Consider the following 26,021-nt stretch of genomic DNA (forward strand, 5'->3'; position numbering starts at 1 on the left):
TTTTATATTCATTTAATTTCTTTATTTTTTCCAACTGTATTTTTATTTGATAGTTTTTTGTATTTGCCTCATTATCACTGGCTCCAGAGCTGCGCACAGGATTAACTAACTAGTAAAGTCACTGCTCACGAACACGAGCTGCCTCAGTGAAGTTCACGGAGTCCAATCAGCCGTCGTAACTCTACACATCACCACGCCGTCCATCACAGCCCTGATAACTCAGCAGTTTCTGCTGCGAGTTTCCCCTGCTGACTCATTTTTAGAAAGGGACTCAAAGTCTGAGGACTAAAGTAGGACAGAGGTCAGCTGGACCCCCCCCCCCCCCCCCCTCCCGGGGCTGAGAACCAGAAGGGAGGAGGAGGAGGAGGAGGAGGAAGGAGCTGCAGAGAGAAGAGATCAGAGGACTAACTTCCTCTCTGTCTGCTCTCTCTTTACACACACACACACTCTCTCGTCTCTCCGTCCTGTCGTCAGCCCTGCAGTCTGCTGTTTGCTGTCTGCTTCAGACAGACGGAGGCTGGACGACCAGCTGCTCTCGCTCCGCCTGCTCAGCGATGCTCTCTCACCCCGGCAGGTTAATCTGCCCCCCGAGGCTCCTCTCTCTCTTCTACCAGTCAACTCCAGCATCTAACAGCGACCGTTTACCGGCTCACGTCTACCGCCGCCGCCACTGCTCATAAACTAACCGGAGGAGGACGACCTCAGTGTGTCTCAGCTCCTCTCTGCTCTGTTGCTCCCCCCCTGGAAGCAGCACCTCCATCAGCTCCTACATCAGCTCCTCTGCAGCCTCCCTGTTTGTGTCTGTGAGGAAGAGGAGAAAGAGGAAGGAGGGGGGGACACAAGGTGGAGTGAAGCCCCCCTCCCATTGTCTGCTCTCCAGCCAGCACCACCTCTGCCACCCCGCAGCCTGCTGCAGGAGCGAGAGAAGGCGCAGAGGAGGCGACACACCACCTCCACCTTCACCACAGCAACAGCAGCAGCAGCAACAAGCAGCATGCTCAACTCTGTGTGGTACGCCAAAAAGATGGGCCGCCGCATCATGGGCACCCTGAGGAGAACCAAGCGGCTCCACCGGCGCCTACTGGTAGGTCACCCCCTACCCCCCAGCTCCCTCCCAGCTCCCTCCCATTCATAAAAAAAAAAAAAAAAATCCTCCTAAAGGTGAGGACGTAGGGGGAGGTGCTGCACCGCTGCACTGTGTAGTGTGAGTCATTTTCTACAGCGTGTGTACATATGGTCATGCACTACTCTGACTGGTGTGTGTTGTTGTAAATGTATTGATCGGTCCGTCTGCTGTGGATGTGACGCTGCTGGATGAGGCAAATGTGGAAAAGTTGCAACAGGAGATCTGCTGCTGCTGCTGCTGCTGCTGCTGCTGCTGCTGCTGCTGCTGCTGCTGCTGCTGCTGCTGCTGCGTCATGTGCTGGATCAGGATCCCTGCAGAACCCCTCACATCTGGGCTCATTCTCCACCGCACGTCTCAAAACCTCATCCACAGCCCCGTTTGGTTTCAGCATCATCCTCAGATAAATAAGTGGAAACATGAGGTGTGTGTGTGTGTGTGTGTGTGTGCGTGTGTGTGTGTGAGAGATGGAGATCAGAGGTGATTTGTTGATAAGGCTGCAGCAGCAGTTGTGAGCTGGTTGTTACGTTAGAGCTAAATGTGTCAGAGCTCAACGTCTAAATGTGAGATCACTGTGTTGTTACATCTTGAGGAATCGGGGACGTACTCTCACACACACTCTCTCACACACGCACACACACACACACACACACACACACACAGAGCTGGTGAATGTTCCAGAGCTTTCAGCAGCTGTGGGTCGTATCAGATTAGAACGACGAGCTGGAGTCTCCCTCGTCTCAGACTGTGGTGGTGTTTCTGTTGATGTCAGGTTTGCTGTCGGACTCTGTCACACGTGTGCATCTTTTTATAAATCTGTGTGTGAACGAGGCAGCGTGTCGATGTGGAGAGATTTACCTGCATAAACAGCAGCATCATGTTCTGGGCAGATGTGAGGAACCCCTGCAGTAGCACATGCCTTCCCTGCCGTTGCCTAGCAACCTCCAGGCTCCTGACACGCAGCGCTACCCGACCGCCTCCCTGTTTACTGCCTCAAACACACACGTTAACATACATGAACATGAGCACAGACACCCCGATTGTAGCTGCTGAGAAAGGCAGCATCTCAGCTGAACTGTGACTCGTTATCCTCTAATTATCTAATTATCAGATTTTTCCAGTCTGTGATTAGAACAGATGTTTTTATAAGACTGATATCTGAGATGTGAAAGGTCGTGATGATCCTACAGAGAAACCTCAGAATGATCTGAATCTGAAGCTGCCTCGGCTTCACAGTCAGTTTCAGCTCAGTGTTCATCTGTCAACACAACTTCACTGTTTCCAGAGGAGCAGCTGTAAACAGCCTCTGTCCTCTACCTGCTCTCAGCAGACACTCAGTCAGAGCAGCAGGTGAACGCAGAGGAGCTGGAGGAGACCAAACACTGAGCGGAGAGAGAGGGAGCACTGGGCCGAGACTCATCACCACAACACCAGTCATCATGTTGCTGCATGTTTAGTTTAGTTTAGTTTATTTATTTCTTTTAGAGGGACAGTACAATGTCACATAGTTCAAACAACTGCAAGTTTATTTCTACAGCACCAGTCAGACACAAGGCAGGTGAAAGTCTTTCACAGAGACATGGAAATACATTAGAAATAGAACATTAAGATGAGGTTAAAATAAAAGAACATTAGAATAAATACAAATATTTAAATCATATCAAGATGGATAAAATCAGGTCAGAAACTTAGGACACTGTTTTAACAGAAGTGCTGCAGTGATAAAAGACATGAAAGACAAGCAAACACAAACATGACACAAGATTAAAAAGATGGTATGTTTGTAATTTATAGGTGAGCTGCAGCAGACAGTGATGTCGTTACTGAGCTGACAGTCTGAGCAGATCTCAGGTGTTCAGGAAGCTGGTTCCACAGGTGAGGAGCAGAGCGAAGCTGCTTCACCTGGTTCTGGTTCTGGGATCACTGAGTGAACCAGATCAGAGACCATTTAGAGCTTCATAGACCAGTGGTAGGATTTTAACTGTCCTGTGACACACAGGAGGTCAGAGCAGTGATGTTAGGAACGGGGTGACTGGTGTCAGTGAGTGTGAAGACACTGTCACAGCTGATGGAAATAAATGCATGAATAAGTTTTTCTGTGTCCTGTTTGGACTGAAATCCTTTAATCCTCACAATGATTTTCAGATGGTGGTCAGCTGATTTTGTAATTGCCTTCATGTGGCTGGTAAACTTTACATCCAAGTCTATAACTACACCAAGATTTCTGTCTTGATTTGTAGATTTTAGTGTCATGGAGTCAAAGTGAGCACTTTTTTCTGTTGTAGAAGATTCTGACACTCGTTGATTTGTTCAGTGCACTTATTCAGTGAATGTGAGGGACTGTAGTCACCTGAAACTGACGTGATGCACAGAGAGTTTGTAGCAGTTGCTAATTTTCAAGTCTTATTAGGCTTTTACAGTGTAACTGAAATATTTTTCATTATCATAAAACCACAGAACAATGGAGATATGAAAGTAGAGTAAAATACTGTGGTGATGAACAAAACAAACAAAACAATTGATATCATCATACAGTTGTGTTAACAGCTTGTTTCTTCTGAAGTGGACACAAAACATCAGATGCTCACATTATTCCTCCAGGTCTACAGGACATTAAAGATCACTCCAGAAATATATTGAAAACTTCATATGAGGCTTCAGCAGCCTGTTTACTGAGGCCTCAGAGCTCATCCACCTGATCTGCAAACTCTGCTGCAGCTCTGCTCATATTAACTCAGCTAACATTGAACTTGTGATTGAACATGTAGCTGAGACTTTTTATCAAAACACAGATATTTTCTAACACAGATGTTCATGTCAGTCACAAACGCTGGGAACGGAGAGAGAGTTTACTTCCACTTCACTTCTATATTTAACCTCACCTGGAGAGCAGGTAGTTTTATGTTTGGTTCTTTATGAAACACAGATTCCTCGTGTTGTTGTGCCATCGGACCAAGGCACTAACACTGACAGGGTTGGTGGTTCCACTCCTCCACAGGGAGGCTCCTGGGTGGTTCTGGTGTGAGCAGGCCTGACGGGACTCTGATTGCTCAGATTGATGACTCTAATCTGTTTGGTGTCCTGTCAGGCGTGCCTCGAGTCGACAGCGCCGCTCCTCTACCTGCAGCTCACTGTGGGTTAACGACCCGTGAAACAGCTCGCCGTCAGCCCGGGAAGAACGAGCTAAAGATCTACATGTGCACACAGTGATCAGTTTTCACACAAGGTTTTATTTATGCCGTGGGATTTAAGCTGCAACTTCAAACGAGGGAACAGTAGCTGAAAGCCTTCAGTTTCTCCAGAGGGAGCTGAGTGAAGCCTGATAAATGTCCTCAGGTGATGTCACCTGTGTGTGTGTGTGTGTGTGTGTGTGTGTGTGTGTGTGTGTGTGTGTGTGTGTGTGTGTGTGTGTGTGTGTGTGTAAGAAACATCGTGAGGTGTGGACCAGACTTCTGTAGCCCCCCCCCCCCAGTAGCATTGTGGGTAATGTAGGCAGCAGGGTTGGACAAGGAGGAAGACTGTCTGATTAGAGGCAGCTTGTCAACATGGTAACATCACTCTGTGGAACTGTAGGCTCACTATGACCACAGTCAGAGGATAATTACAGCTTGGCTCTTATGTTCATAATTTTTTCTGGTAATAATAGCGCTGTGCTCATCAAGTTAATGAGACCTGTGAACATTGACACTCATCATGATCACTAAGAAGAAGGAACTGGAGCCTTCAGGTTGGAAACCCTAACCCAAATCTGAGGCAGTCCTCTGGGGGATGTTCTGAATAAAACTCACAAAAGCTTAAATAAAGCATTGTTTAACTTTCACACGCTTTTATTTTGTAGGTAAAATTCCTAAAGAGGAAGTGATCCTGTGGGTAACTAATTACATACATTTTTAACTAAATGTGGGGTAAAAAATCAGAATATTAAAATGATCTGGTGGGCCAGATATTATATGGAGACCTAATGATGTCGCCATGTTCACAGATCTCAGATCAATTGAGCACAGTGTTGTGAATGAACCGAGGCCCAACTTGATGGAGAAGACACTGTAACAGAGACTTTATTCCCTCCACAGATTAGAATATCAGATGTGGCTCCTGCTGCATGTATTTGCACATTAATGAGGACAAAGGAAAAATACTTGTGTTAATCCAGCACAGCTCCTCTCTGTTTCAACATATTAAGGTTATACTATCACCAGACGTTGTGTAAAACAAGTAAACTGAGATTTAAAAGCCAAATTACTGACCCCATTAGTATAACTGCTTGTAATTCTGGTTTGTAAACCTGCCTTGTATTGACAGTGATGGGAGCTGCAGCTGTGTGTTGATCTGTGTGGCCTGTAGGAGGAGCTGCAGACGCACAGCAGCAGAGTCCAGGCACTAATCCTAATCTCCAGCAGGTCCTCAGTGTCGCTGTGTGCTGCACCTCTCAGTGTGTGGAGTCAGATTTTAGCTGGAAACACTGGACGTGTTGATTGAAGGGTGAGGTGGTGTCACTGGGTGCAGGCTCTGACACGGGCTCAGTTTGCACATTTATACACCGTGACATGTTCGGTGCAGTTTATCGTATTGATTTGCTCTCTAAATGCTGCCGTTTGTGTTCCTGTTGTCATGAATCATGTGGATCACTTTCCACATTCCTGCACATTTAATGCTGCAGGTCGATTCTTATTGAGCCTGCGGGCTGAGCGCAGAAACAATAACCCACTTTATTGTTCAGATGACAATTTAATACATCAGAGATGATGCAGACAGAGATATGCACACGGATGTGGATCAATATATTTTGACATCATCTGTCTTCAATCATACATGTGGATGGAGAAGAGGAATTCAGGGACTGTGGGAACTGCGGCGATCCAGGATTGTTTTGTTACACATCCAGATGAAATGTTGAGGAGTCTGGGACTCGGCTTGTTTTTCCAACAGCTGCTGTGGATGCTGGAGAGGGAAAGATCTGGAAACGCTCCTCCCACCAAAACACGACTCTCCTCCTGGATTTTAAATCCACTTATGAAATCAGACCTCTGTCCAACTGCACAGCACCCGTTGTCATGTCGACGCTCGTATATGGGTTATTCTGGGGCATGTCTTATGCTGTAGAAATACTTTGCCCATTCATAATTTACCCTGCATAAAGGCTGGATACTATTAAGTCCATACAGTCCAACCTGAACCACCTGTCGAAACAATAAAACCCGTGATGGTATTTTCAATATAGACAAACCAATACAGATTTTTTTTCTTTAGGGAAGATGTTGATGTTTGAGAATATGGAAATAATTTATGTATTTCTTGATAAAAAGGTTGTGACCACACAAACATTTAGTGTTTTGGACATTTTATTTAGATTTATTTATAGATTTTGGTGAAGAGCTCCAGTTTTCAACCAATTATTGATTTAAATAATTTAATTAGATTACTTAATTGGTTTTAACTATGCACTTGCACAATAGCATCTTGTGTTTCAGAGCGCTGTCCAGGCAGAATATCTGGATGTGACGTGAAGTCAGCAGCAGACTCTCAACAAACCAAACAAAAGTTTGGAAGAGAAATTAATCATCCACAGTCACCCAGGTAACCAGATTGTGGTGTTATACAGGGATGATTCGGGGTTATACTTGTCTGTCTATATATAAGCCTCATCACAACAAAGTGTTAATTCTCCCCGAGGCTCATTTTTCCCACTTTTCTCAGTTTTTATACATTTAAAGTTTTTGTGCAGCTTTCTCATGTTGAGACTTTATTCAGCACTGATTCCTTAAGCTGACCTAGCTTTTAGAAAAATTAAACATCACCTAGAGGGAACCATGAATGTTTTTAGTCCGATGTAGACTGATGTAGTGGTGGACTTCACCCTCTTGTGGAAAAATCTTGACAGATTTTTTTTCTTTGTAGAATTTTGTTTTTTTCTTTTTGTTTTTTTCATCTGTGAAAGGCAAGTGAAAAAGTTTTTTTCATTTGCCTCTCAGGGCTTGTTTTCACAGATGGACAAAAAACAGAACTTAAAAAAAAAGATTCTCTAAAAAAAAATTCAAAAAAAAATTCACTTGCCGTTCAGGGCTTCCGTAGTACCAAATATATATATATATATATATATATATATATATATATATATATATATATATATATATATATATATATATATATATATATAAATCATTATCATCAATATAAGTCATTTCAAGCAATACAGGCTCCACTCACCAGAGGATAAACCCTTTTTTATTTGAAGGACTGGGTAATCTTTCCTCTTGCACCAACCATTTCCACATCTGGTAAAGCTCTAAGACCAGTGAAATTGTGTTTGTTTGTTTGTCCCATTGTGTAATGTCCTGTGGATGGAGGAAATGGTGGAGCTTTGAATGAATATAGATCCATCAGGATTGTCGGTTTCTGGTCTGTCCTCACTGCCGTGACTAAAGTTAACCCTGTACATCTTCTAGTTGTATCATCATTTAGTTGTATTTTGAAAGAACTTTCATTTTTCAGCTTTTGTTACTTAACAATCTGGGTGAAGCTCGTGGTTCAGTCCTGAGAAGACTGTCAGGTTTTTATCTTCAGCAGAGGCTTTACGCTGCTGTAGAGAATATCCAAATGAAAGCTGCAGCTTCCTGCCTGCTGCTGCTAACCAGGAGTCCGCGTCGCATTCCTCCCTCGCCGCTGATGATGACATGCACGTCGCTGTGTCTGAATCCGGGGGAGACATTGATTATTCATGCACCCAGTGGAGTGCCCCCCCCCCCCCCCCCCACTTGTGCTGACATGTGCCTCGCTCACTGAAGCCGATTAATTGGCAGGGGAATGAGAGAAGACGAGAGGGAGGGTGTCACAGAGAAAGAGCAACTGACGAGGGAGGGGTGAACTGAGAAAGAAAAGAGGGAGTGTTATTGTGCTTTGGTGGTGGAGGGAGGTGGTGGAGCCTGAGTAACAGGATTGAGTTTGCATCTGTTGCCGTCACACTGCAGAGACCGAACAAGCCTCTCCAGATCGGAAGGACCTATCCATCATTTATTATTTAACCACTTCCTCCTCCTCCAACCGGGAATCTCCTCCAGGAAGATGACCACACATTACCCCCGGCAGGAGTTCACCTCTAAGGCCATGAACGGTGCAGAGAAGAAGCTGCCGCGGGTCAACATCAACCTGCAAGAGTCCATTGCCCACCTGCACCCGCTCCAAAGGCAGCACGCCATCGAACTCCACCGACAGCAGCAACAACAGCAGCAGCCAAATCGTCCACAGGTCCAAGCGTCTCTGTCGACTTTTACCACCTGCACCGTGCCGGCATCCTGCCGAGCTCGTAGTCGATTCCTCAACCTGCGGGACAGCGTCAAGAAAAGCCCGACCAAAAGTACCGCGAAGGTCATCAGCAGCAGCCATGCAGCCAACAGGCCAGAGATACCCTGGGTGCCCTTCGCCTTCAATAAGGTACTTCAGGGTCAGTGACATCTGACAGGCTTCCCTATGAAGCTGGAGATGTTTGTGATGTTTTTGTTCAGGGACAAAGCTGTAACTCTACCACTACCCCCCAATTTAACTGAATTCTCTGGGGTTAACAGATGAGACTGGGTATCAAACCTTGTCATTTTTGGTACTGACTGAAATGTGTCTGTGGTAGTGAAACACATTTCATTCATTACATATGTTGGTTGTATTGTCAGGAAATAGTGACAACTTGTACTGAAACAGTAAACCTTGTTAATAAGGACATGTGATCTGATCATTTGAAGCTTGTCACACACATTATTTGGAGAACCGAGTCCATATTTAAATGTACTGAAGTGTTTCTAGCACCATGTTGTTGTACTGGAGCTTATCTTGCAAAGTCTGAATCATAAAGTACTGATGTTTGTTGCAGAGATCCTAACAAAGTATTTATACTGCCAAGTTAAAACCAAAAAGTACCGTGGTTCATAGTGAAGAGTGTTAGTACCAGGGACTGAAGTTCATAGCACCAACTGGGTGTCAAAGTTTCTTTTATTACCACACAGCTGGTGGTATTAATCTGGGTACAGATACAGAGGCTGTAACAATACACCACACAAGGACAAAAATGCAAAAAGACAAACGTAACTTATCACACTGTCAGTCCAACTTTTGCGTATTTAGCAGCTGTGTGGTTTTGGAGAAGAAGGTCCGGTTCTGTCCGGTCTGAGTGACCTGGACTTTCTACCAGAGGGGAGATGCTGAAACAGATGGTGAGCTGTGTGGAGAGGTTCATACGTGATCTCCATGCTCATGTGATTTCTTCATTTATTGCTTAGATGTGTTTACACATCAGATCGTAATCGAAAGTGACAGCACTTTGTGTAAAATTGGACCAGTAGACTCTGCCAGAGTCTTGAGTTGTTTCAGGAAGTACTGTCTCGGTTGGGTTTTTCACCTTCAGTGGTTGGTGTTGTGGCCCCGTTTCAGGTTATTGTTCATTTATGTGCTGGGGAACTGTCCTCTAATTGGTTGGTTGTTGATGAGGATAGGTGCTTTTATAGATTTTTTTTTTTTTTGGGGGGGCTTTTTATGCCTTTATTATAGATAAGTGGAGACTGACAGGAAAGGGGATAGAGAGAGAGGGGAATGACATGCAGGAAAGAGTCGGACCGGTCGGGAGTCGAACCGGTGACTGCCTGCTAAGAGCGTCTTGTGCTCAACATGGTACGCGCCCTAACCACTCAACTACCGGGCCGCTTTTATAGATTGTTTTGCTCTGAAGTTGATGGTGTATTTGTTTCATTTTGCTGCACCAGTTGACTGACCTCTCAGGTATGGGACTGAGTATTTGTCACTCCAGGTCAGCACCAGGAGCTACTGAAGTTTCTCCCACTGAGTATCAGCCTCCAGGTCGGAAAGCTGGCTGCTCAGATTTGTAATTTTGTGTTCTTCTTCTCTTAGACTTCAATCAACATGTTCTCTGTTTTAGATTTTTTTAAATTTAATTAGCACACGGTCTCGTTCGGCTGCTTGTGTGTTTGACACTCGCAACTTTAGCTGCTTCTGATGTGTAGAAAAACAAGCTTGTGTTTATTTCACAGCATTTGAAGCAACATATCTGTCGATAAGACTTTGAGGGGGCCGTCATTGTCCAAAACCAGACTGAAAGAAGGTGTCATGTTGTTGGTGTTTACTGGTGAAAATGTAAATGATGAAGAATGGTTTCCAGAACTGGCTGCACATGTTGAGCGGTGTGGCAGGAGTGTGTTAGAGTCGTGTCCTGCTGTCAGAGATTGAGTTACTACAGTGTGTCAGTTTATGGAGAATCAATACAGAAAGTCCATGTGTGACTCTGCTGTGTCCCAGCAGCTGAAAACTGGAAGCTCACCATCTCTGTGCTCAGCTCAGCTCTGTCTTTGTCTCAAACTTGTTTTATATCCACCTCTTTTTTTTGTTTTTTAAGCCAGTTGAGCTTTTTAACTCGGAGTCGTTCACATACAGTAGATGATGGTGCCGAATACAATAATTAATTGATTGATTGATTGTAGTGCTGTAACTAACAGGTAGTTCCATGATAGATTAACAAGTTATTATTTAATGAGTCACACTGATGTTTCTGCTTGAATCTATGTATGTGTTGGGTAATAAGGACAAGACAGGTTAGTGGAGAAATGCTGTAGTAAAGATGTATTTGAGCTGAATGATGTTAAAAAAAAATCATATTGCAATATGAGTCTCAGTTATAGTTGGAATTATTATTATTATTATTATTATTATTATTATTATTATTATTGCATTATACTTTAACTAAAAAACATGTATGAAAGTAGTGATGATGTGATTTTTGCTGGGGTCTTGTCCCAAACAAACACGTTTGTTTACATCTGGAGAATATGAATTGTACCACAGTGATATTTTGAGTAATTGTTCAGGGGTGATGTGTTCAAATGTCCCACCTGAAACTACGTGATTCAGTTTACTGTGATAGAAAATTAAAGAAATTATTGGTATTTTTTTTTCTCAGTTAATGACTTAAATCAATTATCAAAACTGTTGTTGATTAATCTGTTATGATTGATTAATTGATTCATGGCTAATTGTTTATTAAACAGTTTTGAAATCATTCTTTTTGGACCAGGTCAGGCTCAGCAGTCGTGGTTAGCTCATGTCTTCCTCATGTCTTCCTCACCTCTGTGCTCTCAGCTCAAAGATCCTGTCTGTGACAGGAGTGCTCACTCACAACCATCAGTCTCGTTAAATTCAACCACAAACTGTGTCCTCTGTGTGTTGCTGCGTTTGTCAAACCAGTTTGAATTCTCTGGAAGCAATTAAGCCCCATTATCAGCGGCTCTCTGAGCAGTGCTCCAGATGTAGGGCTGCTGGATCGATGTGGTCGATGTGCGCGGCTAATTTTATCGGCTGTTTGTTTTCCATGGGCTCTGGGTTCTGCTGCTGCAGCACAACAATTAAGCCTCTCCGAAACACACAGCAGCACTTCCTGCCAGCAGCTTGGTGAGGTCCCGCTCTTGCATAACAGAGGTCACAGTGTTGAAGGCCGCCTGGCGCTCACGCTCACTCCTCTTTATTCTGCTTTCATGTGTGAACCTGGTGATGCACATACAAACTTTTTCTACAGTAGTAGTTTCCAGCTGTTTGGAAAACATCTACAGGTTCAGTCCCCGTCTGAACCTCTCAGGTGTTTTCACCTGAACAGGTCAGACTCTCCAGTATCAGAGCAAATATTAGAAATGAATATAAATGTATTTAGCAGAAAAATATTTCCCTCCTCCCTCTGTGACATTAACTGTCTCCATTAGAGGAACCTGATCAAGGGTTTGAACCTCTGGACCAGAAAGAACCTGACAGAAATATCTGTTACAGTCCTGATGTCTCACTCACAGCAGACTGTGATCTTTAGGGTATTATTATTGTTATTATTATTATTATTGACATACACTAACCCTCCCCCTTTTACAGGAGACACCATAGAATAGTAAACAAATAGTCACATAAGACAGTTTACAAGAGACGATTTAAAACAATCACATTTCTCATGATGACGGACGACGTGACGCTGAATTAAAAATGTAGTGGAGCCAAGTTGATGATGATCAGGTGTGACAGCTGGTCGGTAGATGATAGTAAAGTAAAGTACTAGATAATAGAAAACAGAACCTTCTTTAGGAGATTTTGGAAACCAGTGTTGTGCATTTTTTTACTGAATCTGAAAAGGACCAAATACACTTTGGATAACGTTTGTCATCAGTGGAAGCAGTGACATCACTAATAAGAAATCCGGCTTCTGTAACTGTCGTGTGTCCTGAGACAAAATAAGTGTGAAGATATTTATTTATATATTCTGTTATTTCTACTCTGACTGTTGCAAATGTTAAAAAAAATGTTTTACTTTATTCTAAAATAAAATTCCCTTTATGAAGATCAGAAAGTAAAGATCAGTGAGAAGCGCTTTTCTCACAGGGAGACGTGGTCGTCCATCCTGATCCCAGTCCTGCTCTCCAGAGGATTAACCCTCTGGATTTTAATGACCTCGTCACCTTTCCTCCCTCAGGATAAACTCAGTAGCTGGGCCAGTTGTCAAAGTGACCTTTGACCTTTGACCCTGTGCTGATGTCACTCCTGGCTGTCGGGGTTAATACTCTCTCCTCTCCCAGATTGAAATATCTGCTGCTTTTCAATAATCACAAAAAGGACATCCGCCCCCTGCTGAGACTGTGCCGAGGGACTGAGGATTTAACACACACACACACACACACACTCAGGTCAAACAGTATGGCTTTAATCTTCTTAGAGCAGCAGATGGGCAGAGTTTGTCACATCAGGATCGTCTAAAAAGTGTCAGGTAGTCTGTCAGTCACCTAACGTCTTCGTGTGATTGGACAACCTCTCTGAACCCCCCACCCCCCCACACCCGTGGTCCTCCTGGCCTGTGAGTGTCAAACTCCTCCCAGCTGGCACCTCAGCATGATCAAAACAAACACACACGACATGGGCCACACCGAACACCTGTCAGTCGACATCCACATGCACACATCCTCCTCCTCCACCCTCCCTCCACTGTTCATCTGTGCTGCACTGTGTTTGTCTAACCTTTGACCCCTCACCATGCTATTGTTCAGCAGGCCGAGGCTGCCCCGCCTTCCTCTCCCATAATCCCTGTGATCCCAATCTCGCCAATCCCAGCCGAGACCACCATCATCCCTCCGACGTCACAGGTTTTTTTTGTTTTCTCTTTTATTTTCCTCCACCTGTCTTTCTCTGTGCTGCATCCATCTGTAGATTTATTTCTTCTTCTATTTGGCTGCTCGTCTTTCTGCCGCTGACACTGTGCAGAGTTCAGCTCCATGTCTGCCGTCCAGCTGTGGCTCTGATGAAGTGAGCAGATTAGAGATACACACAGTGGGAGAAATGCCACACTTCCCCCATTTGACTTTTAAGAGCCCATCTGGCTCCTCCCGGGCAGAAACTGAGCGAGTGAGCGAGGCAGACAAACAGAACAAGTGAGCGAGCAAGGCAGAGATTGATTTTAAGGCTAGAAGAAGACGAAGTGAAGGAGCAGAGTCTTCCATCCTGCAGGACCTGACTCGATTGATTTTAGGCTTCATGCTTCAGCATCGCATCTTCTGCAGTGTGAAATGCCACCATGTACGTAGCGCTGTGTCCTCACTAATCTCTGCTCAAATCCACCGGCTTCCTGTTCTGTCCTCAGTTGGTCTGTAGCATCATGAGGAGAGTAAGTCTGTAATGTCACTGCCTTTTATTTGCTGCACGGCGGACAGCTTGGGTTCAGTGTGTGTGGTGTTTTTGTGGGGGTGGAGCTCAGTGGGAGGTTGCTCAGGTTTTGTGCTTGGATGCTGATAGATTGGGGGGGGGGGGGTTGTTTTAGAGGGAAGATGTTTCCTCTGACGCTGTGATGTGTCTTCTCTCCTCAGGCCAATCCTCCCCCTGTGGTGGTCAATGCAGACAGCCTGGACACGCCTCCATACGTGAGTTCACCTGCTCAGACACTAACTAGTTTCTGATTATGCCTTTGGAATGAGTTTTATTTTGAAGGTCAGTGTTTTAGCCTGATTATCAGACTGAACTTCATCATCTGCAAAAAGAGTTTCCTCAAAAGTGCTTTAGAAGGAATTAAAATGTCAGGGTTCCCATGCATCCTGGAATACCTGGAAACCTGGTCAACAGTTTTCCAGTCCTGGAAAACACAGAGTCAAATGTCCTGGAAAGTTATTTCAACTTTCTCCTATTTTCAGGCAAAGTTTTGTTCAGGATCAAGTTGACGTTCAGATGCTAGTTTATGGACGACAGTATTTTGAACAGGCTGCTGTTGTTTTGTTTGGCAATGCTGTGAACGCACCACAAGGTCACATGACCTGCTGCAGGATGATTTACACTGAAGAATATTAAGTTATTCTCCTTTAATTGAATGAAAGTCACTGTTGCTGCTGACTGTGGCTGTTTTTATCAGGTTTATAGATGAACTTGTTGAATATTGTGTTAGCATGTTTGGTTCAGGTGCCAGCTTGTTTAGCCTGTGGCTAAAGGTTTAAGGTTTGTGATTCAAACAGGTTCAGATGTGTTGGTTCATTGGTGAGAGTTGATGATAATAAATGTGACGCTGGGTCAATACAGACAGTGAATAATGACAGGTGACTCTTACTGCAGCCATCTGAGATCCAGCTGCTCTGAACCACCTTCACACTCCTCCGGGGCTTTCGAGGCAAAATGATTTTGATAAACAGCTTCTTTTCTGAAGTTTGTTTGTAGAAGTGAAAGTGAAGGATTTTTACTTTGACTCTCAGCAGTTTTATTGACTCAGCTCCTGATTGATTGATTATGTTTCCAGTTGGAGAACAGCAGCCAAGATGCAGGCGGCAGTTCAGACACGATCAACAGGAACTCGAGTTAGATAGTGAATGCACCTTGTTCAGCTGCAGACTGTCTGACCGGTCTGAAGTAAACAGGTGTCAGAGTCTGAACAGCCGGCCTCTGATTGGCTCTGTGATGCTCCAGACGTTGGCTGCTGTCGCCCCTGATAGCTGAGTTTTCAGGGGACTAAGGGATTAAGAAGATAAGAAGAGGTTTAAAAAGCTTCTTCATGGGGCTGTCTCTGTTCTCACCACGTTAAACTCAAAAGTTGTAGCAGTTCATGAAAACTGCGACAAGCTGCATGAAACTTTATTCTGCATCCACAAGGTGTGATGATGGCAGTAAGAATGTGATATAATGATGAGTAATTCCAGTCTGTATCATTGTGCTGTCATTGCTCAGCTGGTGATGAGACCGTGGTCCATATCTGTGTTTCACCAGCACAGTCTGAAGGTTAAAAATGTCCTGTATCATTAACACTACTGTCTTCACTCAGCTGAGAAAATGAATCACCTGTTGATTTATTCAGTGACCTGACAGGTGATTGGCTCCTGGCGGCTGATAAATCTTGTGTGTGTGCAGGTGAACGGGACGGAGGCTGACTATGAGTACGAGGAGATCACACTGGAGAGGGTAAGACGACGAGCAGCCGTCCTTTTCATTTGTCTTTGAATCAGGGCCGAGCTGTCGGCGGAGCGAGCCGCTGTAACTCCAACACGTCTTTACGAGCCACATAAACGAGCCGCAGTCCATAACTCAGAGCACTCACCCTGCTCCTGGCACCACGCACCGTTAATGTGACTTTGACACAGCACTTTAATGTACTTTTAAACTCTGAGGACCAACTGGTGTCTTCACCAAACCTGCAGGACTTTATTTTAAATTCTAGAAAGTTTCCAGACATATCAGGCTGAATTTTAGGGGAATGAAGATGTAAGGATTAAAACACAGCTGCAACACAGACTCTCTGCCTGTGGTAAAATCTTCTTTATTATTGTTATTATCTCTTTAATGTTTTTCCTCGTCCTGATTCAGCTGTGCTTCTTCATGTGCAGCGTACTGTAAATAAGAAGCATCTCTGCCAGCTGAGTCCTACAGGAGCTGCAGCCCATCTGTGACTGTCTGTGTTTTTCACGTTAGTGACTGTGATTTAATTGTTGCTGAAGAAAAAGGTTTGAAAATCCTCCAACGTATTAAAATCCAGCTAAAGTTTTTCTTCCTGTCAACAAATCACAACAAACAAGTGCAATGATTTTATTCCTCTGTGCCACAGAGCTCCACTGTTGTCCAAATATGGATTAATCCGCCGCTGAAAATAGTCCCTAATAAATGCTTTATATATATCCTTGTGTTTGTTTGTGAAAACCACAGTGAGCCTCTGTTCATTAAACTACTGAGACTTTTTAAATAATGAAACTTAACATCTTCTGGTCTGGTCTAAACATGGGATTCGTTGATGATAATAAGAATGTAGAACACCATGAATGTAAATCTACTGGATTCAGTTAACAGTCTTGATATTTTGGCTTTTGTCTTTGACGTCTGACCTGCTGACGTTCAGTCACAAACGCAAACTGTAAAAACTTCTTTTAAAATCCCAAAGTCTGAAAACAGAAACATGTCGAGGTTGAACGATGCTCATGACGTGAAGAAAGTTTCCATCTGATGCAGAAAAACATCTTTAGAAAAACTTCATCTGTTTGTTCACACTGTGCTGCTTTAGGTCATCAGTGTGTATCAGTCCACTGACAACATCCCACTGATCCTCTCACCTGTCTTTGGTGTCCAGGGAAACTCGGGGCTGGGCTTCAGCATCGCGGGCGGCACAGACAACCCCCACATCGGTGAAGACCCCAGCATCTTCATCACCAAAGTCATACCTGGAGGGGCCGCGGCGCAGGATGGACGGCTCAGGTGGGACAACACACACACACACACAGAGGACACATTGATCTTTAATAACTGTCCCTGAACTACACGACCTGCAGATCCTCCCAGTTTAGACCAGGAAACACGTGATCCACATCAAGTGGCTTCACACCTGTAGCTGCACCTGTACCTGCTGCTGCCACTGTGGCTGTCTTCTTCTTCTCCAGTTTAATGTCAGACTAGTTATTACACTGCTCTCATCAGAACCACAGCTCCAGAGCCTTAGAGATCTACGGTTCCTTCAGTGTAGAAAAATAAATACCGTCACATTTTCAGACATTTTCAGATGTTTTATTCAACTGTCTGAGTTGAATCAAAACCTTTAAAACACAGAAACATGGAGACTGTGACAGATTCACCCAGTGTTTCTACTTTGGCTCCAGCTGACGACCATGGTTGTGTCATCCTCCTCTCTCTCACAAATAATCAAACATGAATAATTACTTCTTAATTTCTGAATGTTAACTGTGACAGTCTGCAGCCAAATCTTCCAGATGTCTTCATCATTCAGCAGCTGAAGAGCTGGAGCCCAAACTGCTCTGATGTCAGTGTTGTTGCAGGTTTAAACACGATGGTTCAAACCAACCAGCAGTTTGAAAAGTCTGCAGTTAAACCTGGTGTCTGTTTACCCACAACCCCCTGCAGTGTCCCGCTGCCTTTCACTGCTCCGTTCATAATGCAGCAGCCACAGTCTGACACACCTGATCCAGGTGATGATGATGATGAAGAGCGGAGGGCTCTCAGGTTGCTTTAGAAGTGAACCCTGTGAGTCTGAAGGTTCAGCTCAGAGCAACAGGAGTGAAACTAACAGAGCGTCTCTCCTCCAGGGTCAAGCAACAACACACAGACTGAATCCAGCTCCACACAAAACTTTACACCAACTCTGATCTGAATCAAAATTTCTCTTCACGTTGAATTTTGTGTAGTGTTTCTTCTTTATTCATAAAGTAAATAACACAAAATAACACAGACATCACCTCAAGGTTATTGTCACAAAAGTAAAACTTAAACTGTCCGTGTGTGTGTGTGTGTCTGTCTGTCTGTCTGTCTGTCTCAGGGTGAACGACGTCATCCTGAGAGTTAATGAGGTGGACGTTCGAGATGTGACCCACAGCCGAGCCGTGGAGGCTCTGAAGGAGGCTGGCTCTCTGGTCCGACTCTACGTCCGCAGGAGGAAACCCGTCTCTGAGAAAGTGATGGAGATCAAACTGGTGAAAGGACCCAAAGGTAAGAGTCGGTTCCTGAGTGTGGTTTGGTTTAAATGATCAGTCAGACTGAAGGCTGACTGAGGTCCGTCCTGCTGTAGCTCCTGATGGAGTTGGTGCAGCGGCTGCTTGCTGAGGAGCTTCAGTGAAATCCCTCAAGGCCTCATGATTATTCAGACAAGAAGCCAGGCTCAAGAACAAAGACTCGGTTTCCACAGAAACATCCTGAAATATGCTTTTGTGCTCTATGTGCCCTAAATTTGTGCCTGTGTTAATTTAGCAGCAGCAGGTTTCTTACTGTCTCTGCCTGTGAAGCACATGTCGGCAGTGACAGGCTGATCCGGCTCCTCACTCTGGGTCCTGGTCCTGGTGTGTTGCAGGTCTTGGCTTTAGTATAGCAGGCGGAGTGGGGAACCAGCACATCCCGGGCGACAACAGCATCTATGTGACCAAGATCATCGAAGGCGGAGCTGCACATAAAGACGGGAGGCTGCAGATCGGAGACAAACTGCTGGCTGTGAGACAATAACTCATCTTTTTCTGTCCCAATAAAACACAGGCCTGTGTCTCAGGCTGAGAAATGTGAAGAGCTCCTGGTTATTTAAGATCAACATAACATCACTGAGGTTTTTCAACACGACTCTTGTTCTGAAAAGGAGTTTTAAAATGTTGTTAATGAGGTGGACGCCGGCAATACAATTTAAAAGATTCAATTAAATGTGATTATATTTACTGTATTGAACTCAGACATCAGGTAACACATCAGTAACCGGAGCTGGAGAGAACTAGTGTCATGTGATGAGTAGCAGGTGTCATAGTAAATATAAACACAGGTGCAACACATCAGGACAGGAAGTGAAGCTGAGACAAGAGAGTTAGAGATACCAAAATAAAACAGGAAGTGTAAGATCTATGAAAACAGATCAGAGACATGACAGAGAGGAGATGATGAGTCACTACAGACCGTCGTCTCTGACGTCCACATTCATTTATTTTGTGATGATCTGGTTATTATTTAACCTCCAGCTTTGTGAAAATGGACCTGGTCTGATCAGAGACTCCAGTCTCAGACCTGGGTCTCTGCTCTCAGTGGTTACCTGCTGATGTGTCCCCATGTGCCCTCAGGTGAACAGTGCTTGCCTGGAGGAGGTGAGCCACGAACACGCCGTCACTGCCTTGAAAAACACTCCTGACGTGGTCTACTTGAAAGTGGCTAAACCCAACAGTGTCTTCATGAACGACAGCTTCGCCCCGCCCGACCTCACCAACTGTGAGTCACCACTTTTCCTGTTCCTTCCCCACAGGATCATCAGCATCATCCCCATCAGCTGTGATACATTTCACTCTCCAGTTTAACTGATGAGGAGGAAATCCTGTGCTTATACCTGTTGACAGCGTCTACTGAGTCGTACTGGGCTCTGGTCTCAGGGCCGAGCTCCTCACATGAATTGTGCCTGAAGAACTAAAGAAATACTGGAGGAGCCTCAATGTTAAATATTCAGCCTCAGTGTTCTTCACGGAGAACTGAGAAGCTGTGGTTCAGTTAACAATAAAAGGCAGTGAAATGAAGCTGATGAGGTTAAAGGTCCACATAGTCTAAAGATGTCCATGTGTTTGTGATTATAAAGCAGGTCTAGGTTCTATATTAATACTGTGAAAGTATCAAAGCCTCAGTCCACGGAGAAATGCACACAGCCTGTATTTAGACACTGAGCCTTAAAACCAGCCGTCAGGACTTCTGGAACTTTGTGATGTCACAACAAGCAGTCACCACCCTCAGCCTAAGAAGAGAAGCCTGAGAGAGGAGATGTAAAACTACACTGAGATGGTTTTTGGTTCTTAAAAGCACAAATATATCTTCTGATGGAGATCAACACTTCAGATAAAACGGTGGAGAAGATCCAGAAAGTCTGTTCTGAGCTACAGATCTGAGTGTGAAGGTTCATCAGACACTGAGGCAGGACTTCAGGGATACTGTAGTTTTCACAGTGCTAACACACTTTTACTCAGAGATTAGCAGGTGAGCTAAACATGACACGTGTCAAACAATTCAGAATAAATGAAGAACAAAGTTTCCATTAATAGATGAATGAGAGATAAATATTCATTAGAGTTTAAATCTGTCCTGGAAATTAATCTGGAAGTCAAAAATAAACTCAACACAACTAAAAAACAACCTCACAACTGTGACAGAGTTCTTCAGAGGATAAACAGACCGAGGTCCTGTCTCTGCAGTCAGCTGAATCACAACCGGTTCATGTTCATGAGGGCTGATGTGAGTCTGGACAAGGTCTCACTCCAACCCGGTCATGTCATCGTGAACTGAGAGTCTTCATCACTTTGTTCCCTCCGAGCGTCTTCCTCACCCGGGACATGAGGCCTGTGCTGGTAACCGTCTTATAACAAACCGGATTAGCAGGTCCTGGTTCAGATGTGGCCCGGCTGACTTTGACCCTGACTTAGTGTTGAATCCATCAGGGACTGCAGTGTGTGTGTGTGTGTGTGTGTGTGTGTGTGTGTGTGTGTGTGTGTGTGTGGGCGTGCGCGTGTGTGGGCGTGCGTGTGTGTGGTGATCCCAGTGGCATTCATATAACAACATGTTTCAAAAGCCGAGACGAGGCCGGACTCACTTTCACTTCCTGATGAACCTTAATGTGGAGACACTGAAGGACAAACTGAACCTGGACTGATGAGTGCAGCAGGAACCAGGTCTGACCAGGATCTGACCGGATACTGTCCCTGTTACTGCAGGAACCACCACAGACTGTTTCACCTGTCACAGCACGGAGGCTTTATGCTTTCAGGTTGAACGTCATGTCTCCGTAACACCTTGAGGAAACTTCACCAAATTTGGCACAAACATTTATGTTGAGTCAAGGATGAATGGATTAAAACTTTGTTGGTCAAAGGTCAGTGTGACCTCAAAAGTTTCTACTAGAGTGTAGAACCAACCTTTATTCATCAGGGACCATGTACAGAAACAGACAGATTTAGCTCATTTCCCTCTGCAGGCACTGGACAGGTCGACACAGATCAGAGATGTTCTGGCACTGTTTGTTCCTCTGATCCAGCACCGATCCAACAGCTGTAAACCTGTGTTGAGCAGCAGGAGGCTGAAAGTCTTTGGTCAGAACGTGGATCAGAAAACGGTCTGAGAGCAGCTGTGAGAAGAGGCTGAAGCAGAGGAGACGAGCTGAGGCTCTGTCCTGAACCGCACGTTAAATACCTTCATCCTGCGTTCACCTCACCGTGCTCACTGTTGGCTTCATCTTGATAAGTGTATAAAACAGGTGTTTGTTTTCTGTCACCATGAAGTCGTCGCTGTAGCAACAGCTATCAACCATCGTCTCCTCCTCTAAACATGAGCTTCACCCCTGCATGTTATCATAGACCCCCTCTCCTCCCCCACCCCTCCTTGTAACCTTTGTTATCTAACCCCCTCTACTCACCCCCCCCCCCCCCACCCCCACCCCCACCCCCACCCCCACCCCCGCTGATGCTGATGTTGAGGTTGAGACGCGTGAAGGACGAGCAGCAAATCCAATCAGCGAGCGTCGAGCTGCATCACAAGCTTCAGCTGCTGTCACTGTAGCCGAGCTAATCCACGCAGCAACACTGCAGTGCACTTAACACCGGGGGGGCAGCATTATGTATAATGAGGTCCTGCCACAGTGGACAGCACAGATCTGAGCCACAGCTAATGAATGAGAAATAATTCTGTTAAGTACGCTCAGACTCCGCCACCACAAAAATAGATGAAGTAATTGTTGTGATGATGCGTCCGTCCCATCATCCTCTGCTCCAGTTACCATAGGAACAAATCTGATCAGATCAGATAACACAATCAGATTTACCTTCCACCGGTGTTGGTCATGCTGAGTCCAGAAGACTCTAAAACTCAATCTGAGCAGGTCCAGCTCATTTTAAAATCCTCCTCCTGTCTCTGGATCTGTTCTACTCCAACAACAACTTCTGTTTCCTCACACGCTTTGTTCCTCCAGATTCATCAGTCTTCATTAGGAACATTACAGAACATGTTGGCTGTTGATCATTTGTAGTCTCTGGACAGATGTTACAGCCACCAGAACATTAGATTCAAGATAATCACATCATTAAAGCTCCATATTTTAACTTTTCCTGTGGTTTATCTGAAGTGTTGATCTCCATCAGAAGATATATCTGTGGTTTAAGAACCAAAAACCATCTCAGTGTAGTTTTACATCTCCTCTCTTAGGCTTCTCTCTGGAGCTCTAGTAAAAACAGGTCAGTCAGCCAATCAGAAGAGAGGATCTGAGCCTCTCTGGCTGGTTTAGTTTACACCCCCTGTATGGCTCCTGGCCTCGTCCAATCAGATGGTAACAGGAGCTGCCAGGTGAGTGTGGAGGAGGGTCTGAGCAGGTGTTCGGTCAGATGGAGAGACCGTGTCAGAAGGAAGGAGGTGAACGTGTTTCTGCTCCAGGACAGATGTTTTTCTTCTTCATGGTTTTAGTTTTACCTGACGACTGTGTGTGTGTGTGTGTGTGTGTGTGTGTGTGTGTGTGTGTGTGTGTGTGTGTGTGTGTGTGTGTGTGTGTGTGTGTGTGTGTGTGTGTGTGTGTGTGTGTGTGTGTGTGTGTGTGTTCCAGCATACTCCCAGCACATGGAGAACCATATCAGCCCCCCCAACTTCCTCGGTCAGCCCCTGCCACCGCCAGCATCCTCAGGACGCTACTCCCCGACCCTGAAGAGCATGCTGGGAGATGACGATGTCACCCGGTGAGGACAAAAACATCATCACGCTGACACTGTTTAATAACTGGTTATTATTTAATGCAGTTTTAAAATTAAACAATAAATTGGCTGATTTCAATACATCATATAAACAAACATTCTGGATATTAAAGAGTTGTGACTATTAACCAGACATTTAATGGTTAAAAATAAACTGATAAATGTCATTTCAAACTGTATTTTACTGTAAATTAAATTGATGAACAGTATTAAATCTTTAGTTTTAGTGAGATACAAATACAACAAAAACTATTGAAGTTTAAATAAGAAAAATCTTAAATATGTAAAAATGCACCACATAAATAAAAATAAGCCAAAATCTGACTTTAATTTAAAATGACTCATTCAAGCTTCATCTATATAAACACTTAGTTTCCTGTCTGACAGATATTCTGCCCTCTACTGGCTCCAACCCGCAAATACACACAAACTCCATCCACCCTCTGATCAGCTGTCATCATCAGTTTCACCAACAATCAGAAGAAACACTTCCTGTTGTCACGTGACACAACAAACTAACTTTGTTCACCTGAGTCAGTCAGGAGATCAGGAGTTCTCTTCTCTCTGTCACCTGTGTGAGGTCACGTGACCTCAGGATGATTGACAGCTGCTCTGTGATCCCACAGGGAGCCCAGGAAGGTGGTGCTGCACAGGGGAGCGACAGGGCTGGGCTTCAACATCGTGGGCGGGGAGGACGGAGAGGGGATCTTCATCTCCTTCATCCTCGCTGGAGGACCAGCCGACCTCTGTGGAGAGCTGAGGAAAGGAGACAGACTCGTCTCTGTGCGTACACACACACACGCACACACACATACATAAATGTAAAGATGTGGCTGGTTAGTAGGAGTTGTCCCTCAGTCAGTGTCTTCATTCTGATACAGAGTCGACAGTGTCGGTCTGTTGTTTGACTCTGTGCGTTGAGTTGCTGTTTTCAGCTTCAGCTTTTTCCAACAGATAAAAACTCAAACTTCTTCTGTAGAAGTCGACTGTTCGCTGTGATTGATCAGTCTCGCCTGTGATGGTGTCGACTGATTATTTCACTCATCGTTTGTCTTTATTATATAAAAACATCATGTGGACGTAAACGAGGTGAAACAGCTGATTAAACACTTGAAGTTTAACCTTGGAGTGGTCCTCCCATCACCTCAGTGAACTCTAATCCTTTTGTTCGCTCACACAACACAAATAACAATAGTGGCTTTTTTTTCCCCTGAAAGAGTCGCTGTGTCGAACACTGTCGTGTTGTGTGTTGCTGCTTTCAGGTGAACGGCGTGGACCTCCGAAACGCCACCCACGAACAGGCCGCCGCCGCCCTGAAGAACGCAGGACAGACTGTGACCATCATCGCCCACTACAGGCCAGAGGGTGAGACACCTGGACACACCTGCAGGACATAGTTTTATTGACAAAGCCGCAGTTACTGTTTGTTTTGCTGCATTTAATTCAAATGTTTCCATATTGAAAAGAGTAAAGACTCATTTTCAGGACTGAACTTTATCTTCATGTTCAGAGTACAGTCGGTTTGAGGCAAAGATCCACGACCTGAGAGAGCAGATGATGAACAGCAGCATCAGTTCTGGATCTGGATCTCTGCGAACGAGCCAGAAGAGGTCGCTATACGTCAGGTGAGATGACAGCTCACCTGGAGATTCGCTTGTTTGTGGAACTTCAAAATGGGCAATAAGAAGAAAAATAGATTTTCAAATTAAAGTGAAGACTTCAGAAAAATGTATTTTATGTATTTATTTATTTTTTTGAAATTGTGTCTCACATTAATGTAATTGTAAATTTATTATTTTGTTAAGCAAGCATATGGTAACCACATAAATATTTACTGTATTTTAAATATATTGATCATATAATTGATCAAATAAAGTTAATTTCATAATTATGCAAACTATTTAATTAATGCATTTAGTTAATTTATTAAAAATTCAGCCAAGATAAATAAATTTTTCACTGAACTGAATGTGTCAGTTAATCAAACACGACACTTGAGAATAGATTTCAATTCAATTCAATTATCATTTAAATCAGTTTTACATGTAATTATTTTGATTTTAACTGGTTTGTATTAATCAAAGTATACTTTAGTTTTTTTATTGATAAAAAATTATAAGTAAATAAATAAGTAAATAAATAAATTTTAACTTTTTTTTACTCATGGTCTTAATTTGAAATCTGGTTCAATGTTTCAGAAAATTCATGATCTCCACCTGATTCTAAAATGAATCTTATTCCAGTTTGAAATAAAAGAAGTTTGTCAAACCTTCTGTGTAAGTTTTTAATAAATGTGTTTCTGATGTGTGTGTTTGTGGTGCAGAGCTCTGTTCGACTACGATAAGACCAGAGACTCCGGTCTGCCCAGCCAGGGCCTCAACTTCAAGTTCGGAGACATCCTTCATGTGGTGAACGCCTCCGACGACGAGTGGTGGCAGGCCAGACAGCTGACGGCACAGGGAGAGGTGGAGGAGGTGGGGGTCATCCCCAGCAAGAGACGGTCAGTATCACACACACAGTCATGTGACCTGTGTTTTATGTTACAGGTTGGACTCTATCAAATATAAATTAGAGCTGTCAATTGATTAAAAATAACTAATTAATCGCACATTTTGAAATAGATTAAAAGTTTATTTTTCCTCTAAAGACTAAAGCTTCTTGTAGGGCATATTTAGATGTAAAGTAAATCACCAAATTAATGAGTAATCACAGAGGGTGTATATTTCAAACACCACTGTTTAATAGCATTTTAACATAAAACTACACAGAACTATTTAGTTTAAAAGAGAAAACTTTTCTCCGTCACCGCTCGTCTGCATCTTCAGCTCGTCTCTGGCTGCAGGGATGAGTCTCGTGGCTTCTGTGTCAGAGGTCAGCGCAGGAAGTAAACTGCAGTGTTTAATTGCAGTGGCATTAATTGCGTTAATTTATATTAACGCATTTAGTATTTTGAAATTAATCGCAATGATTAACGTGTTAATTTTAAAACCCCTAATATAAATGCTTGTAGAGTGTAGTGGAGTTTTTTCTGCTAACACATCATTGACATGAAGTTTTGTCAAGTCAACAAAGATTCATTAATTCATGCCTTTGATTAAGGTTTAGTTAGTAAATTAACATTTATTATCTACAGCTGATACACAGTCAGATCTCAGTATTACAAGTAGAGTCTGTAC

General features: G+C 44.0%; 1 protein-coding gene across 21 annotated transcripts in view; it reads left to right on the forward strand.

Moving 5' to 3' along the window:
* The window catches only part of LOC139628513 (discs large homolog 1-like protein), a 101,153-nt gene that overhangs the window by 63,091 nt on the left and 12,041 nt on the right, over positions 1-26,021 (forward strand). For 12 of the 21 annotated variants that reach the window (XM_071490204.1, XM_071490205.1, XM_071490207.1 and 9 more), the window contains 12 exons: positions 13,192-13,287; positions 14,005-14,058; positions 15,524-15,574; positions 16,731-16,855; positions 17,928-18,097; positions 18,456-18,592; positions 19,201-19,345; positions 22,701-22,830; positions 23,472-23,628; positions 24,108-24,210; positions 24,356-24,470; positions 25,169-25,345. In XM_071490204.1, the coding sequence (XP_071346305.1) occupies positions 13,192-13,287; positions 14,005-14,058; positions 15,524-15,574; positions 16,731-16,855; positions 17,928-18,097; positions 18,456-18,592; positions 19,201-19,345; positions 22,701-22,830; positions 23,472-23,628; positions 24,108-24,210; positions 24,356-24,470; positions 25,169-25,345 (1,460 nt within the window). Of the gene's footprint in view, positions 1-501; positions 1,085-13,191; positions 13,288-14,004; positions 14,059-15,523; positions 15,575-16,730; positions 16,856-17,927; positions 18,098-18,455; positions 18,593-19,200; positions 19,346-22,700; positions 22,831-23,471; positions 23,629-24,107; positions 24,211-24,355; positions 24,471-25,168; positions 25,346-26,021 lie in introns of those variants that run through there. The other 9 variants (XM_071490209.1, XM_071490217.1, XM_071490221.1 and 6 more) reach the window with 3 other exon arrangements.

The sequence above is a fragment of the Trachinotus anak genome, unplaced genomic scaffold (assembly GCF_046630095.1).
Source record: "Trachinotus anak isolate AG129_WGS33_773 ecotype Australia unplaced genomic scaffold, CSIRO_AGI_Tana_v1 ptg000012l, whole genome shotgun sequence".
Taxonomy (NCBI): Eukaryota; Metazoa; Chordata; class Actinopteri; order Carangiformes; family Carangidae; genus Trachinotus; species Trachinotus anak.